Source organism: Brachyistius frenatus, unplaced genomic scaffold (genome assembly GCF_029030835.1).
Source record: "Brachyistius frenatus isolate BFR_SWC_R1_liver_20210118 unplaced genomic scaffold, ASM2903083v1 Contig_30, whole genome shotgun sequence".
Taxonomy (NCBI): Eukaryota; Metazoa; Chordata; class Actinopteri; family Embiotocidae; genus Brachyistius; species Brachyistius frenatus.
The window spans coordinates 1354983-1370986 of NW_027210629.1; the positions used below are offsets into that span (position 1 = coordinate 1354983).

Genomic DNA, 16004 nt, shown 5'->3' on the forward strand with positions numbered 1-16004 from the left:
TGACTGAATTAGAAATATATTAATAATACTAATATGTTCGTTTTTGATCATTTGATCAAATGTAGCCTCGCTTTATTTTTGTACATGTAACACAACACGCCATTGAGTAGGCTTATACTTTGACAGGGTCGAAGGGCGGCTACATTTCTTTGTGAAGTGTTCAGCCACATCGCAGCTTCTTCTTCAGAGGATGAAGTTCGGTTCGTGTTTATGGTGATGGGACAGTTTTATTCTAAGGGACACAGCATGTCATGATAGAAGACATGACGACTGAACAAACTCCAGAGAGGAGGTTTAAATTATTACGCAATATCTTTAAAATGATTGTTGAATCGGTTCAGAAAACAATACAAATGTAGCTAATACGGCAAATATAATGTTTTTAACTCAAAACAGAGTGAATGACCATTAAACCAACAAACAACAGGCTAAATAAAAAAATAATAATAATAAAAAAAAAAAAATCTGCAGGCATTTTAAACTGAAAGGACGAAGAGCGTTTCTCCTTTTTTTTTTGTCACCGCCGGGCTGCCGTACTCAGACAATCGTTGTTAGCAAACCGACGGTAACCGACAGCACCTTCACGAACAGGTGAAAGTATTATTTAGGAACTTTTCTCGCGATTAGTGCCTCTTTAACACAGGTCAGTGGTTATTTTAAAAACAAAAGACCAATGTGAGTCCGTTCGTGTGTTTTTCGCCGGCACGTATCACGACTTCTGCACTTGTTAGGGAAGCTAACGAAACCGGCTAAAGCGGTGTGTCGTTAGCTCGGTTATGTCGCTCCTCCCGTGAGGCCAACCTCGCTGCCTCCGCTCCTCAAATCACTTCACATTTATCTGCTCTGCCGACGAAACGCTTCGACGGCTCAGTCTTGTTGTTACACATACAGCTGTTCGCCTTCAGACCCAGCGCGTGAACATATCCGATAAAGTGGTTGCAACTGCAAGCTAACTCGTTTTATGACCCGTTTCAAGTTATCTTCACTATAATCGTTGTAATCCATCTTATATATATATATTTTTTTTTTCTTTTCTTTCCTCGTTTAAGTTTCCCCCTTTTTTGTTGTTGTTGCTGCGATGGCATCGTCTGCAATGATCACCGTCCCCACCACCGCCTCCCGCTTCGCCCTGCTTCAGATCGACTCCGACTCGGACTCCGACGCCTCCGAGCCGGGGAAGACGAGCACCAAAAGCTCCTCCGGGAAGCCCCGGCAAGGAAAAGCAGGAGCGGCCGGGGGGGGGAAAGCGGCGGCGGCGGCCCAGGGCAACGACAAGAAGAAAGACAAGAAGAAGAAGAAGAAGGAGCAGCAGCAGAGTGAGGCAAACGAGGTGAGGGGGTGAAAGGTGGGGAAGTCGAGTCCCCCCCCCACCCTCTTTTGCTTTCTCTACCCCCCCCCACACACACACACACACACACACACACATGTCTGTTATGAAGCTGCAAACATGGCTTTCGTTTTGTGACATTTGGTGACCCAAGTGTGTGCTTCTGTTGTTTTGACTTCACCTGAAATGAAAGTGCGCAGGGTGGTGGTGTTCAGGGTGGTGTTCAGGTACTCTACAGGAAGACGGATGATGTTTTTGTTTTCTCGCAGCTAAAAGAGGAAAGGAAGAATCTAACGCAGTTGTTAAAAAAAAAAAAAAAAAGGGGGAAAGAATTAGTTCTGTTTTTTTGTTTGTTTTTGTTCTCATTGAGATTAATGTCATTTTTGCGAGAGAGGCCGGAGAACAAATTCCTCACACAGGATGCCATCTGAAAACAACCATCGCACACACACACACACACACACACACACACTCTAAGGAAAACAGGCCCAAATATTTATGAGAAATATATGATATTAGAGCTTTAAAGTCTCACCGTAGTGAGTGTCTCTAAAACGTCGAGCTGTGCTGCAGCTCAATGTTAGCCTGGTACGGAGAGCACGTAATGCTTCTCGAATAATGAACCCTGGTAAGTTTGTCACTTTAAATTAAAAAAACAAACAACAACAAAAAAAAACTCAAAGAAGGCATACCTTATCGTATCATCCCAGTTGGCTGTGTGTGGTGGACCCCCAATAGGGAGTTGACCAGTGGACATCCTAGTTAGGTGCCTGAACTACCTCAACAGTCTCTCCAGGAGCAGCGGCTTTTGGGCAGGAATGTAGGCCGGCCGATAAATACAGAGGGTTTGCGTTACGGTTCGGCTCCCCGTTCACCGCTACGGTCTGCCGCTTCTCGAAGGTTCATGAAATTACTTCATGAACTTAAAAGCCTGCGTTTCGAATGATACGCGCTCTGGTGTTTCATACACGGTCCAGGCCATACACCAGGTTTTGATCTTGACTTGTTGACATTTTATTGACCAATGATCATTGATTGAGAAAACATTCCGAATAATCGACACTGAAATAAGTGTGCACTGCAGCACAATTAAAATGCTTGTTCAGAGACCCACTAGTCCGCTCAAAGAAACTTAAGAAATCCACATCCATCCCACAGACACACTTCATTCATAAACATATAGTGACGGTTTCTAAAGCTAACGAAAAGATCAAGTTTTTGTTCATAAAAGTAGCAATAAGGGTGATATTAAGTGAGTGTTTGGATCAAGTTTTATCTCTCTCTCTATTAGTTGCGTAATTTGGCCTTTAAGAAGATTCCTCAGAAGTCTTGTGCTCCTCCGCCCTGTATGACGCTGTCAGGGATAGCTAGTGAACTTCTGAACCCTGCATCAGGGGACCACAATATACCTTCAGAGGGGTGGCAGCAGTGGAAGCAGAGAGATGAGCAGGTAAGAGAAAACAACTATTACATAATTAAAGGGGGTAGGCTCGTGAGACCCGCTTGGTAACAGTAGTACCATTCATGTGTACTTTTGGAAACTGCTTTACTTACAAGTCCTTTTGAGTGGAGCTGTTCAGAGGTCAGCAGTGGAGGAGTGGCTGCGCTGGCATCTTCCATGTGCAACGACATGAGCAGGATATTGTTGCATAGCATAAGAATAGAGCAGATGTATAAAATGTCGTCTGTCCTTGCTGTGTCTGCATTTCAAGCAGTCATGTCTGACTTTACAGATAGTACCAATTGAATGTTCTTCCTCATCTTTTTTTTCTCCCTCTCCCCTCAGATAACCACAGAACTTTATGAGGCGGACCTGGAAAAGGCTTTGATTCTAAGTAAACTGGAGTACGAACAAAAGAAACAGGTACGCATCACACGCAAATATAACCCTTTTGAAAGACAAATTGAGGGACACGGTTGTCACTGCGGGCAAATTTGAAGAAATGTATCATTTTTTACAAAACTGTTGATTTGGTGGCAGTTTTGTTGCCCTCTGACACGTCTGTGACATATTCTGACGTACAAGGGTTCTTGAAATTATAAGAAAAGACACTTAATTGTATTATTTTATGCCTTCATGCTGGAACTTTTCAGCAGATGCAGCTGTTCATTGGAAATATACTTTGGATGCATGGAGCTAAAAAAACAACAACCTTTTGTTCCTTTCCCTTACTGTCCCTGGATCTTCTGTTTCGATCAAAGAGCAACAGCCATTCATTTTTACAAGAGCATTTATTTCTAGCATGAAATATTAAGAATTTTAACGATGAGTTTTCACATGGTCTGCTTTCATTCTACAGAGCAACACAAACACATCCTCGCCAAAGTCACGAGGAGGAAAAGAGGGCGGAGGGAAGAAAGACAAAAAGAAGAATCAGCAGGCAAAAGAGAAAAAGACAGTCTCCCTGCAGGACTTCCAGGCTGAGGGCAGTGTAGGTGAGAGAAACTCGCTGATCACTTTCAGAATCAATTAAACTAGAATCTTGTGTTGCAGTCTGTCTCAGCCAGAACACAACCTGGAACTGTAAACCACATTAAATGCATTCTTCTCTTAAGTTTTGTTGCGTTATATCAATGTATGTTTTCTCTCTGCAGAACATTTGAGTAAAAAACAAGAAAAGGAGGTGAGCAAGGGGTTATATTTATTGTATACTGTATAAACAGCATCGTATTATACAATATGGTGGTGTTACTGATGAGTTGAATGAGTTCTCAAATAAAGCAGAATTGAGGACTGCACAATGGGTAATGACTATCTGGGAGATACTATATTAATAGATCATTACGCAATGGTAAGTTCATAAACAGATCTGCAGAGTGACAATTACTTTCTTCATACGTCAATCCTCCTGAACTGTGTAGTAGTCTTTGATTCAGTTATCCATTTCACTAATTATCAGGTACATTACATTTCATTTAGCTGACGCTTTTATCCAAAGCGACTTACAACACACCGATGGTACACCATCGGGAGCAATTTTAGGGTTCAGTGTCTTGCTCAAGGACACTTAGGCATGTGGACGGGAGGAGCTGGGCTCGAACCACCAACCTCCCGATTAGTGTGCAACCCTCTACCAACTGAGATACAGCCTCCCTACCTAGGTACCTCTGATTTGTCCCCCACTCATTCCCCAGGAACTACTCACAATTGCGCCTACCATATTATACAAATTTGACACACCTTTGTATTAGAAATACACGGCTTTAATCGTTTTATTTGAGACATGTCACGTGTGATGGGGAAAATCTTGACTGAACCGCTGGCCAAATTCCCTTCCAGGACGCCAGAGCAGCTAGCGCAGCTCCAGGAGTCGGCCAGGAGGAGCGTTTCTTTAACAAATTGGAAGATGATGTCAGTCGGATTATCCAAAGGGAGAAAAGACGTGAGCAGTACACTAACAGCCAGGGCCAAGAAATCAACACCTCTACAGAACATGAACCGGTGAGTAGACAGATGCACATGTACAACAAAATACTCCTCTAGATGTCAATATGTATTAGGCTTCTGGTATTAACAGGAACATCATTTTGTGAGTTTTTGGTTTCTGATCCTCGGCTCCTTGACATTTCTTACCTACCGTCTACTTGTGTCTGGCCTTAGAGCTGTGTACACATTTTCCAGTGATTGAATAAATACGACATCACCTCAGCAAAGTTGTGTTGTTGTTTTTTGTTACTAAGCTGAATAAGTAGGAAGTGTAAAGTTGCCCTGACTTGTTCTTTTCTGCCCATTCTTCCCGTTAGGACCCCCGAGCAGAGCAGCTGAAGTACGACCTGGAGAAGAAAGACCAGGAAATCGATAAGCTCAAGAAAGCCATCTCACAGTGGGAGGTCAGCAGTTAGACCCAGTTATCCAATCTTTTTATAATTTCACCAGCAAATTACAATTTCACCCATGTTGCCAGTTGTGGAACTGGTACATATGTACTTTCACATTTTGCGATACACATTTTATTTGATCTATAAAGTTATAGACTGATGTCTTTCAACACGAAGTTAAAGTAGTCAACAAATAAACTCGCACTTGAAGCTTTTTTTTCTATTTAATGAGTCACTTATGGGAAATTTTACCAGCACAACTTTAAGTAGTGTACTGTTAGCTAGAAAAATCATTTTTACAGAGAGAACATGAGGGTATAAGATAAGGTGGCGGGAATGAATAAACAAGGACACAAAACCTGTATTTTATTTTTTTTAGGGCAGACTGACAAATAATAGTTGCCTTCATGAAAATGTCCTCTTAACTATGTGATTATTATGATTATCTGTATCAAACACTGTTTTCCTGTTGCCTTGAAGTGTAAAGTTTTCTCAGAGGCGGTGGACAGCCTCTGTTGGTTACACTGAGCTCCTAACAGTGATCAGTATCCAGTATGCGGAGGTTTTTTTTTTTCAACATGTCTAAAGAAATGCCCTAAACCAACCATGTCACATAATAACAAACTGTCTTTGCCTGTTTGTTGTGGCCATTAACCTCACTACAAAAGAAAATAAAATCTTGCTTCTCAATTCTGCAGGTTAAATACAGAGAGGTTAAAGCACGAAATGCCCAGCTGCTTAAGATGCTCCAACAGGGAGAGAGTGAGTCGAGCATTACACTTGATACCTCTATTTTCTTTCCCTTTCTTTCCCGAGGACTTCATACGATCTGTCTGGTGTTTTCTGATTTTTCTAATCTTCCTCCTTCAGTGAAAGACAAAGCAGAAATCCTTCTACAGGTAGAAGAACTCCTGCATATTAAAGAAGAACTGTCATCACAGGTGTGTAACAGCGAGGGAGAGACTACGAGAAAGGAATATGTTTTTAGATATTTGTCTATTTATGCACATAAATAACACTGTTGGTTTTTTTTTAGGTCACATTACTACACGCTGCCCTTGAACAAGAAAGGTCTAAAGTCAAAGGACTGCAGTCAGAACAACCAAAACATCAGGTGAGCGTACAAATAATCCCTCACTTTTTTTTTTTAAATTTAGTACCTCGTCAACATGAAAAGGACTCAGAGTCTTGTGTTGTCTCTATTCATTCACATTTGTCAGAGCTGAGGTGTGGGGAGACGAGATGCTGTTTATTGTTTACTCTGAGATGCCATGATGCTTTGTGTGAGTGGGATTGCCTGTGGTTTAGTTGGTATTGTGTGTACATGGGCGTGTGCATGCATGTTGCTTCTTTCCATTTCTGTAGATCAGAGAAAAAACAGCCAGTGAGTCAGGTGAAGTGAGAAAAGTTGCAGTGTAAGTAAGCCACAGCACAGAGGTAGAGCAATAAGACTCAGGATGGAAGCAAGCTTAGGCTCAGTTCTCAGCATTTGAACACTTTCACTTTTTAATAATGCCACAGGAAATGTCCTCATTTACAATGTTCACTACCAATTTGTCATAATTTGGAAAATACTTACACTGTAACTGATTAGTTCGTCAATGTTTTGTCATGTATTTTTTTTTATTGACCTTTGAAGCAGGTCAATAAAAACACAGTACAATGCTCCTCATACTCATGCCTATTTGTTGTTGTTTTGTTTTTTTTGTCTTTCTGGGCTTTTCTGGTTGGCAGGGAAACAAGAAAGGGAAGAAAGCCTCGGAGACAGATCTATGAAGTTTCAGATGGAAAAGACCTGAGAATCAAAATGAAAAACAAATGATCAAATGAAGGAAAACACTGCTGATTATCATCAGGGTTCTCTTTTCCTTATTTTTTAGCTCAGATTCCTTGTCAGCCTGTAATGCATGCCCCATTAAACACACATAGAACACACTCCAGATGTGGCACGATGTATTTGAACAAGATGTACGGACGCTTTTAAAAGTTAAATCATTTTGAAGTCTGGTTTTAAATGGTGTCTTGGCACACGTGCTGCCATCTGCAGGCATTGGAGTGCCACTGGATCTGCTGTGTGCCTGATAGTTCTGTGGGTTTAAATGCCAAACGACAGATGTGAAATGTATGTTTCTGCTTGTTTTTCTTTCTCACTGTTAAATAAATGAAATACGTTTTCAGTGAAAATAAAAACATTGGTGTATTTTGTCTTGAAGGTAAAGATCTGCACATTTAAAAACATATTTTACGATAAAGGAGACATAATAAAACACATAAAAGATGTTTGAAACGTAAAATTCAAATCAAGAAAAATTCACAACTCCAGTAAAATATGTAATGAAAGTACCATTTAACATGAGATTTAAAAATGCGACTCCTAACAGTCATCAGTCATCAACTTGTGATGCAGGCAGCACGATTTTACAGCACCATATGTCAAAGACTGACCGACGGCACATCTAATATTTGACTTTTCGATCTATTGCGCGTCCTACTTTGGAGATATTTTGACTGAAATGAGATTTATTAACACGTTTTTTTAAACTGAAGAATAAGTAAAACATTTTTTGTGGTGTACTATATCTTTAAGCAGACTCCGGTTACATAACTGGCCTATCAAATATGAAATTATTTAAGATTAAACGTACACAAAAACCGTTATATGCGGTAATATTTGTATGATAGCAGGAATATGTAGAGTTTGTATGTACACTTCGGTGCGCAGTGGGCTCACAGCTGGCACCTCATAACTTTCTGCCGAGTCATCGGGACAGACGCGCATCTCCGCCCCGGGACTGTGCGCTCCACGTCCACCTCATCTTCATCGTCAGCCTGGACAAGACTTGAGATGTCAGGTGCGGTGAGAGACGAACCCAGCGACTGTCACAGGTCTGAGACGATCGACGTTGCCGTGAAAAGTGTCACGGAGAGCAGAGACTTCACCGTCAGAGGAGACTGCACCGTCAGACAGGTCAGGAGGCTGAAAGCAGCCGGCTTGAACTGCTAACTGTGGACTGCTTTGTGCGTAAAATGGCTCGATCTGATAAATCTGCTGTCGGTTGATCAGATTGTGTTCATGCCATAAATTGATATTGAGTGAATATGAAGCGCCCAAACAAATTTGTGCCATTGCTGCTATGTTTTTGGCTGACAAAGGTGCTGCTCTGTGTTTCTGTCTTGTGCAGTTGAAATGGGGTCTATCGGAGCGCCTGGGAGCCTCAGCGGAGCAGCTGGTGCTGATCCACTCCGGCCGCGTGCTCAGAGAGTCAGAACTGATGAGTCACCTCAAAGGACAGAATGGGTCAGTCTGCCTCTGCATGATCCAAAGGTACGAACAAACAACATGGGATGAACTCATGTGGTCAGCAGACACGGAGGGTTCATAAACACATGTTTATCTGCAATAATAAGCATAATGCACCAGCTGCAGAAACAGTTGGCTGTGTTGTGACAACTGCTTTTTTTTTTTTTTTTTTTTTTTTAACATATCACGTTTCAGTTTAGTCAATCTGTAAACTGACCTCGTTTGGCCAAAGCTGTCAGTCACAGGGTATAATTGGTCATTTGTAATGTCACTGACACATTTGGCCCTGATACAGAGCTGTTCATTCCTTAGATATGGTTAAACACATTTTCAAGACATAGACTTGTGGCAAAAATTGTGAATTTGAGAATGTTTTTTTTTCTTAAATGCCTTATTTTAGCCCAAATACTTAATTGTAAAATAAATCATTTCGATAGATGCACACTAGGTTTTGTATCATACATTGAAATTACATATCAACACACTATCCTAATAGCTCTTATTGGCTCTTTTAAATTATATTTGTTGGAAGTAGTCGGTGTGCAGATGTGTTGTTTGACTCCTGCTTTCAGTTTACATTTTTTGATTCCGTACTTTTAACAAAAATTATGAACAAATTTGGTCTTTCGCCCAGAAACTCGACATGTATGCACAGCTTTTACAAAAGAGCTGCTGGATTCAGATTCAGTCCATCCCTTTCAGGCCTCAGCCTTTGTCTGCTCCTCCCCTGAGTGATCCTGCTTCAGAGACGGTCCAATCAGAGCACACAGGTGTTCTCAACCCTGATCCTGATAAGTTCACACCATCCCCCACCTCTCCCTTCTGCCTGGGTAAGAACTGCTGAAAAGAGGACCACTCCTCACCTCCAATTATTTCCTGCCGTTTCTCAGGTCTCTAATCTCATAATAACTTTTGCATTTTATATGTGTATGAGTGACTCTTGTCTCCGGTCCCTATAGCTGGACTTATACTCCTTCTGGGGGATAATTACACCTCACTCAGCTCTGCAGTGCATTTACACTCTCCTGTTCTTTTGATCCCATCTTGTTTCCATAGTAGAAGCTCTAGACAGTCTTGGCCTTGAGAACAGCGGCCCTGGGTTCTTTCCTGCGCTTCAGCGCCAGATGGAGAGCCAACTGCTAGCTGACCCAGAGATGATGCGCCGTGTCCTGAGCAGCCCCTTCGTACAGAGCACCCTCTCCACCGCCAGCCCTCAACTAACCAGACAGCTCATTCTGTCTAACCCCCAATTTCAGCAGCTCCTGCAAACAAACCCTGAGGTGGAAGATATGCTCAACAATACAGATGCCATAGCACAGGTGCGTGTAGTTTGGGGTAAGTGTGAAGTGTGTGTTTGCAGTGCAGATTTGTTGGAAGTTGTGTGAGTGGTAGATTTTTTTGTGCCAGAGTGCTGTCACATGTGGGCCATTTATACTATGCACTTGCAAAACTGCACTTCACTGAACCAGTTTACTTTGCTTATCATTAATATTGTTATTTTAACATATTCAATAGGTGTGTTATATCCATTCCTTTTGAAGGGGAATTTTTTGTTTTGCACTCCAACTTGAACACAGTTTTTCCCTCTTTGATTTATTTATCTCACCCATACATTCAATATCATGTTGCTCTCTCTTCCCTCACCAGGTGCTGGAGCTCATCAGGAACCCTGACATGATAGAGGAAGTGATGCAAAATGAAGACACAGCATTGGACCATTTGCAGCCAGAGCAGGACAACGCTGAAACTTGTACCAGTTGCTCTGACGGCCTACAGAAAACAGAAGCAAAATTACAGGAACAAAGCCTTAAACAATCCCAGGTACAGCTTTGAAGATTTAGTTTTCCTGAATTAACTTGTTAGGTTTGGTCAAACTAATCTTGTGTGTTTAACCTGGGTGACTATTTCTGTTCTCGGTCTCTTCCAGCTCCAGATTGGATTGCCCCCAGTCGTGACTTCAACATCTGGGAATCAACACACACAGGAGGGAGAAAGCCACCCGACACCACCCTGCTCCAGCCACTCCACAGATCCTCTCAGTGATCTGACTGCCACCCCAACAGCCGGTCCAAACTCTCAGACCACTATTACTCCAGGCAAAATAACATACATCCACACTGTTTAACTAGTTCAATTATTAATGCCCTCATTGAACAACCACAGCAATCTGCCAGAAAACTCACATTGGAGCTTATTCATAGAGAAGAAGTTGACATTTATACCTGTGCAGTCATGCAAACTTCAGAGACCTTCTTGGGTTGTCTGTGTTTTTCGTGTATTGAGCATTTTAAAGGTTTTTGGCTGCTTTTCTGTGGCCTCCTTCCTCTTTCCTCAGGCATGCAGTCACTGCTGGAGGAGATCACCGCCAGTCCAGGTCTGATGGAGAGCCTGCTGTCTGGGCCCTACGTCAGCAGTCTTCTGAACTGCCTCAGCCAGAACCCCGACCTGGCTGCACAGGTGATCCATACACAATGAATGTGTGCACGCTAACTCTTAACTGTGACCTGGTAAGTACAGTGCATTTCCTTTCTCCTAAAAAGCAGACAGGTCTCATAGCCCATACTGCTTTTGTTTTGCTACTGTTTCAGATGCTGCTGAGCCACCCTCTGTTCTCAGAAAATCCTCAGCTGCAGCAGCAAATGAGGCAGCAGATCCCTCTCTTCCTGCAACAGGTCTGTTCATTCTTCTCACTGTTCCTCATCACTTTTACTTTAAGCCAAGTTCCCTTTATATAGCACATTTTAAATACAGCAAGAGTTGCCCAAAGTGCTGCACAACATCAAACGAAGGCTTGAAATATTTGAAGCCACTGAAGATTAAAAAAAAAAAAAAAGGAACGAAGCAAACAAAGAAAGAAATAGATTAAAAGCAATGATAAGCCAGAACAAAATATGAGGATATACATGTGTATACATTTCAGGAGATCATTCCTGCCCGCTGCAATAACACTTTACAATAACTCACCTCTGACCAAATCCATCACATATCAATAACACCGTTGCACTGTTTTTTTTTTTTATATGCAATATTTTTTACTTCCTCTATTTTTTATTCTGTTATTTTAATTGCTTTGCCCTGTATCTATATATGCTGCTATAGCAAAAACAATGTCCCCTTTTACACTATTAATTATCTATCTATCTATCTATCTATCTATCTATCTATCTATCTATCTATCTATCTATCTATCTATCTATCTATCTATCTATCTATCTATCTATCTATCTATCTATCTATCTATCTATCTATCTGCTACAGATGTTATCTACCCTAGCAAATTCTCCGTTTTGACTCCATTGCTTAGAGTGTTTATCATTAATATCCTCTTTATTAATTGTCAACAATGTGTAGATGCAGAGTCCTGAGCTGCTGTCAGCCATGTTGAACCCCAGAGCCATGGAGGCTCTGCTCCAGATCCAACAGGGTCTGCAGACTCTGGCTACAGAAGCTCCTGCCCTCATACCTGCGTGGGTGAAAACAGACAATCAACCTAAAGGGATTTATTCTGGTTTAGTTACTGGGTAAAATGATCTTTTTTTAAAATATATATATGTATATACTATGTATTTACCACCACATGTCTGTCCTGCAGGGCCGGACTCGGAAACACTGGAGCCAGTGATAATTCTGCTCCTGAGCTTGCATCTGAGTCTGTCCTGAACAGCCAATCAAGGAGCGGCCCTGAGGTTGCCACAGTGATGGAGCAGCAGCAGCAGCAGCAGTTCGTACGACAGATGCTACAGGCACTGGCTACCACCAATGAGGAGGTACGTCAGTGTTTCCTTATAACCTCGCTGTTTGCCTCTATAATTGACCTGAACTGCTCCAGATTTTGAAATGTCACCAGTAAATACCATTTTTAGTACAAAAAAAAAATTAAAAAAAATCACTGGACATCTCTCTTTCTTATTTTAATGCCAGAGGTAGGTTAATGATATGTCCCTAATACTGACATTTTAATGGTTCTGTGCTCAGAGGGCAAATATTTTTAAACCTATTGACACAAAAAGAGTAACTGCAGGTAGTTTAATAGTCCTGCTTGCACTGACAGCCGGCGGTGACAATCTGCTTGATGGTGGCATTAGAGTACCAAACTGCAACTCATCTGGCCACATCCAGCTGTGATGTCTAGTCTGGTGTGGTCAGAGATTTATGCCTTTTCTCATGCAGCATGTTTTCCTTCCTTCCAAATTGTAGTGCTGAGTTTCTCTTTAAAGTTTTTCTCATAACAAAGTGCTGCTATGTGAAGTTTGTACATTTGTTCAGTGTATGATGTGAAGTCTATTTGTCACAATTTATTCTAACTAAATAGACAGCATGATCTACACAAAGTCCTTGAAAGTTTGAAAGGTTATTCATCTGTCAGTTTCAATTTTCTTATTTGTTTACCGAGGGTGAAGGAGAGTCACGTCTGAAGTGTGAAATGTGCGCTGCATTTTCGCTGCCAGAGGCACAAACCCTCTTAACTAATCATTTTAACGGTATCGTAATAAGTAAGACTTTAAATAACCCTGTTGTCATGTTGTGTCAGGTCCATCATGAGGAGGATGAGTTCCAGGAGGAGCTGGAGCAGCTGAGCTCAATGGGCTTCAGAGACAGACAGGCAAATCTTCAGGCCCTCATCAGCACCAGAGGAGACCTCAACACTGCTATACAGCATCTGCTCAGGCTCTGACACACACGCGCACACACACACACACACACACACACACACACACACACACACACACACACACACACACACACACACACACACACACACACACACACACACACACACACACACACACACACACACACACACACACACACGCACACACTGTGCACCTTCACTCTCCTGAGTGAATATACTAAGCAGTTACACGTAAATATAATAGTACTACGTGTATCATTACTTGAAAGCCATATATGTAGATGTACATCCATAACTTAACATTTGAACCTCTTTCTGAAGTAGTACATTATATTCAGTCCAAGCAACATCACCCTTATTCTAGTAAAATATGAGGATTTTGGGGTTTACGTAAGTGTAAAAACAAAAGAATACAATCACTTTCCCTCCCACAGTGACATCCGCTGTTGCAGGTCTGCACAGGCACTTAAATTCACCTTACATACTGTAGACTTCTAGCAACTGCATAAATATCCAGAGGCAGGTCATGTATTATTAATCCCTGCACCGCTACACTATGAAGCTCAGGCCTCTTTTCATGTTGCCACCCAGACACCGTCTAACGAATGCCTGTTAACACCCGGGGACAGTCAGATGTCCTGAAAGTAGCAGATGATTCACACTCTCAATCTCAGTCAACAGATTGAACCAGGATTGCAATATGTTGTGCGATGTTTCCACAACTCCCTCGCTGCTCTTGTGTTTTGTCCACCACAGGCTGTAGAGAAGGCACACATACCAGATAATTATCTAGTTTGTCATCAAAGGTTGACTTGGTTTCAGAAGATGTGTTCAAAGAGAGAGGATGACTGTGCAAAACTGAAATGTGCTTGAATGTCAACAGTTATCTCGAGGCTATGCTGGCACAGAAACAGCTAATCTTTTCAACACACTCTCACAGGAGGAAAATTGGATTTGAGTGAAAAAGAAAAGAAAAAGATTTGAACACTTTTGGAGCCATGATGATGAAGATTATAATTTACTTTGCATGAGTGAGACTCTTTTTAGAACCCCATATGCCAAACTACCCTTCACTGTGCTGAAAACTGTAGCCTTGATCTGATTTTCTTCCTTTAAGCTGATATGCCGCATTGTTTTTGTGACATAGGGAGCGGATGAAGCATACTTTTACTTCTTTAGTTGATTCATGGCTCTGATGTAAACAATCTATTACATGCTGTCCTGTTATTTACTCTGTTCCAACTCAAACACTGTCATTTCTCATGAATTTATGACGATGTCCTGCTTTGTAAAATATGTTCCCTCTAAGCCTGGTGTAGTTTGCATAACTGTATAATTAATTCAACAGGATTTTAGGGCTGCTATGGAATTTTATTTTCTTCATCATCGTCTGTTAATTGTTTTTCTTATGATCAAGATATTACAAATTTAGCCCACGAACTGACTGAAAATAGGGAAAGATATGGCCACAATTTCTGAGCCAAAGATGGCATCTTCAAATGGCTTCTATTGTTCAAGCAAGAGTCACTGAAATGCCCTCTACTCATCAAAGTTAGTAATTAATGATACAATTAAACTCAATGTAGGTATTTTACCAGGCTTTTCTATTATTTAATCTTGCACTATTGAACTACAAACACTGGGGTGCAGTTATAGTTAAATTCTTCAGGGCAAAATCACAGATTATATTTGAGAATTAAACAGTCCAAGTCTAAATAATTCTTTATCATTCTCACATTATTTTTCTTCAGTGTCAAATTTGAAACAGAAATCTGCATCTGCATGTTCACTTCTGCAGTGTTGCTGAGCTTCAAAACGTGCTGTGAAAACTGGCAGATTTGTCGTGTAATTTATTGAAACTTTCCAAACACATACCCAAGGTCATATTAAAAAGTGATTTTCTTCCACCAAAAAAAGTGTATCGTGTGTGAGAGGGTTACTCTGCTTTCCCACCTCCTTTTAAGACCTACAACTGAGACACAAGACACATGCTCTGTCATCAGATGTGTATGTGATCCGCTTGACAACCTGTGTCTGTTGCTGCCAGACTGAGGGGGCTTTAATCTCTCAGCAGTGTGTGCACGACTGGATGTGTGCGATATGAGAGTAGCCAAGGGGGGTTTTCTGGATTAGAACCTCCAAAAATATTTGGGTTAAGGTTTGAGATGAGTCACACCACAGAAACAGCTCAACGGTACTGAGTGGAGGGGTGTGTGAGTGCCTTTCAGAGAGAGAGAGAGTGTGTGTGTGTGTGTGTGTGTGTGTGTGTGTGTGTGTGTGTGTGTGTGTGTGTGTGTGTGTTGTCTGAAGATGCCAACCGGTCAAGAAACGGGGATCACAAGGATCTGATCTGTGCAGTAGAGAAACTATTGTGAGAAGAGTTAAACCTGCATCACAGCAGTGTTTAGTATTGAGATGTTCAATTTATACTCTTCAATTGTTTCACTTTATCCTATTCAGCGTGAAGATTGTACTGTAAGATCGGTCGGGGCTTTTGATGTTTGTGCATAAAAGCTGGTTTGAAAGACTGAATAAAAACATGATTTGCAGTTGTTTGGTACAAAGTTGATGCATTTTCAGATGCAAATTTGTCAAAAACAAATATTGTTGGAAGTCTATTTAAGAGCAGGTAAGAAACCTGTGCTATTAAAGGTAAAGCAGAGGTGCATTATATTTACTGTATGTCTTTCCCCAGCCCTATAAACCAAACTGAACTCAAATTATACAAAATTACTGATAACTTTTTAGAGATTAAGAAGAAATGTTATATTCCATGGACCTGAAATGAATCAGTAACAACCTTTATAATCATTCATGTTTGACATTAAAAAATTTTTTTTTTTTTTAAAAGATACATTTCCCAAATTCCAGTTTCATAAATGTAAGGTTTCATTGCTGGTATTGCTTGTGTGATCAAACTCCGG

General features: G+C 41.2%; 2 protein-coding genes across 5 annotated transcripts; both read left to right on the top strand.

Annotated features, from left to right (window-relative positions):
* The first annotated feature begins 532 nt into the window (after nt 1-532).
* On the top strand, nt 533-7336 carry gkap1 (G kinase anchoring protein 1). Of its 3 annotated transcripts, none has more exons than XM_069699462.1 (12): nt 533-643; nt 1050-1330; nt 2619-2777; nt 3114-3191; nt 3628-3763; nt 3923-3951; nt 4608-4769; nt 5072-5158; nt 5845-5908; nt 6017-6087; nt 6183-6260; nt 6881-7336. In XM_069699462.1, exons 2-12 carry the CDS (start codon nt 1079-1081, stop codon nt 6920-6922), a joined length of 1158 nt encoding a protein of 385 aa, XP_069555563.1. In that variant the 5' UTR covers nt 533-643; nt 1050-1078; the 3' UTR covers nt 6923-7336. The 3 variants fall into 3 exon arrangements, with proteins under 3 accessions (XP_069555563.1, XP_069555565.1, XP_069555564.1); XM_069699463.1 differs by having other exon boundaries at nt 551-591; XM_069699464.1 differs by lacking the exon at nt 2619-2777.
* A 455-nt stretch (nt 7337-7791) lies between these two features.
* LOC138621427 (ubiquilin-1-like) lies at nt 7792-15629 on the top strand. 2 transcript variants are annotated; one of them, XM_069699483.1, is made up of 11 exons: nt 7792-8114; nt 8329-8471; nt 9150-9277; nt 9507-9766; nt 10095-10268; nt 10375-10543; nt 10783-10904; nt 11036-11119; nt 11799-11914; nt 12040-12214; nt 12979-15629. In XM_069699483.1, exons 1-11 carry the CDS (start codon nt 7992-7994, stop codon nt 13120-13122), a joined length of 1638 nt encoding a protein of 545 aa, XP_069555584.1. In that variant the 5' UTR covers nt 7792-7991; the 3' UTR covers nt 13123-15629. The 2 variants fall into 2 exon arrangements, with proteins under 2 accessions (XP_069555584.1, XP_069555583.1); XM_069699482.1 differs by having other exon boundaries at nt 7793-8114; nt 9504-9766.
* The last annotated feature ends 375 nt before the right edge of the window (nt 15630-16004 follow it).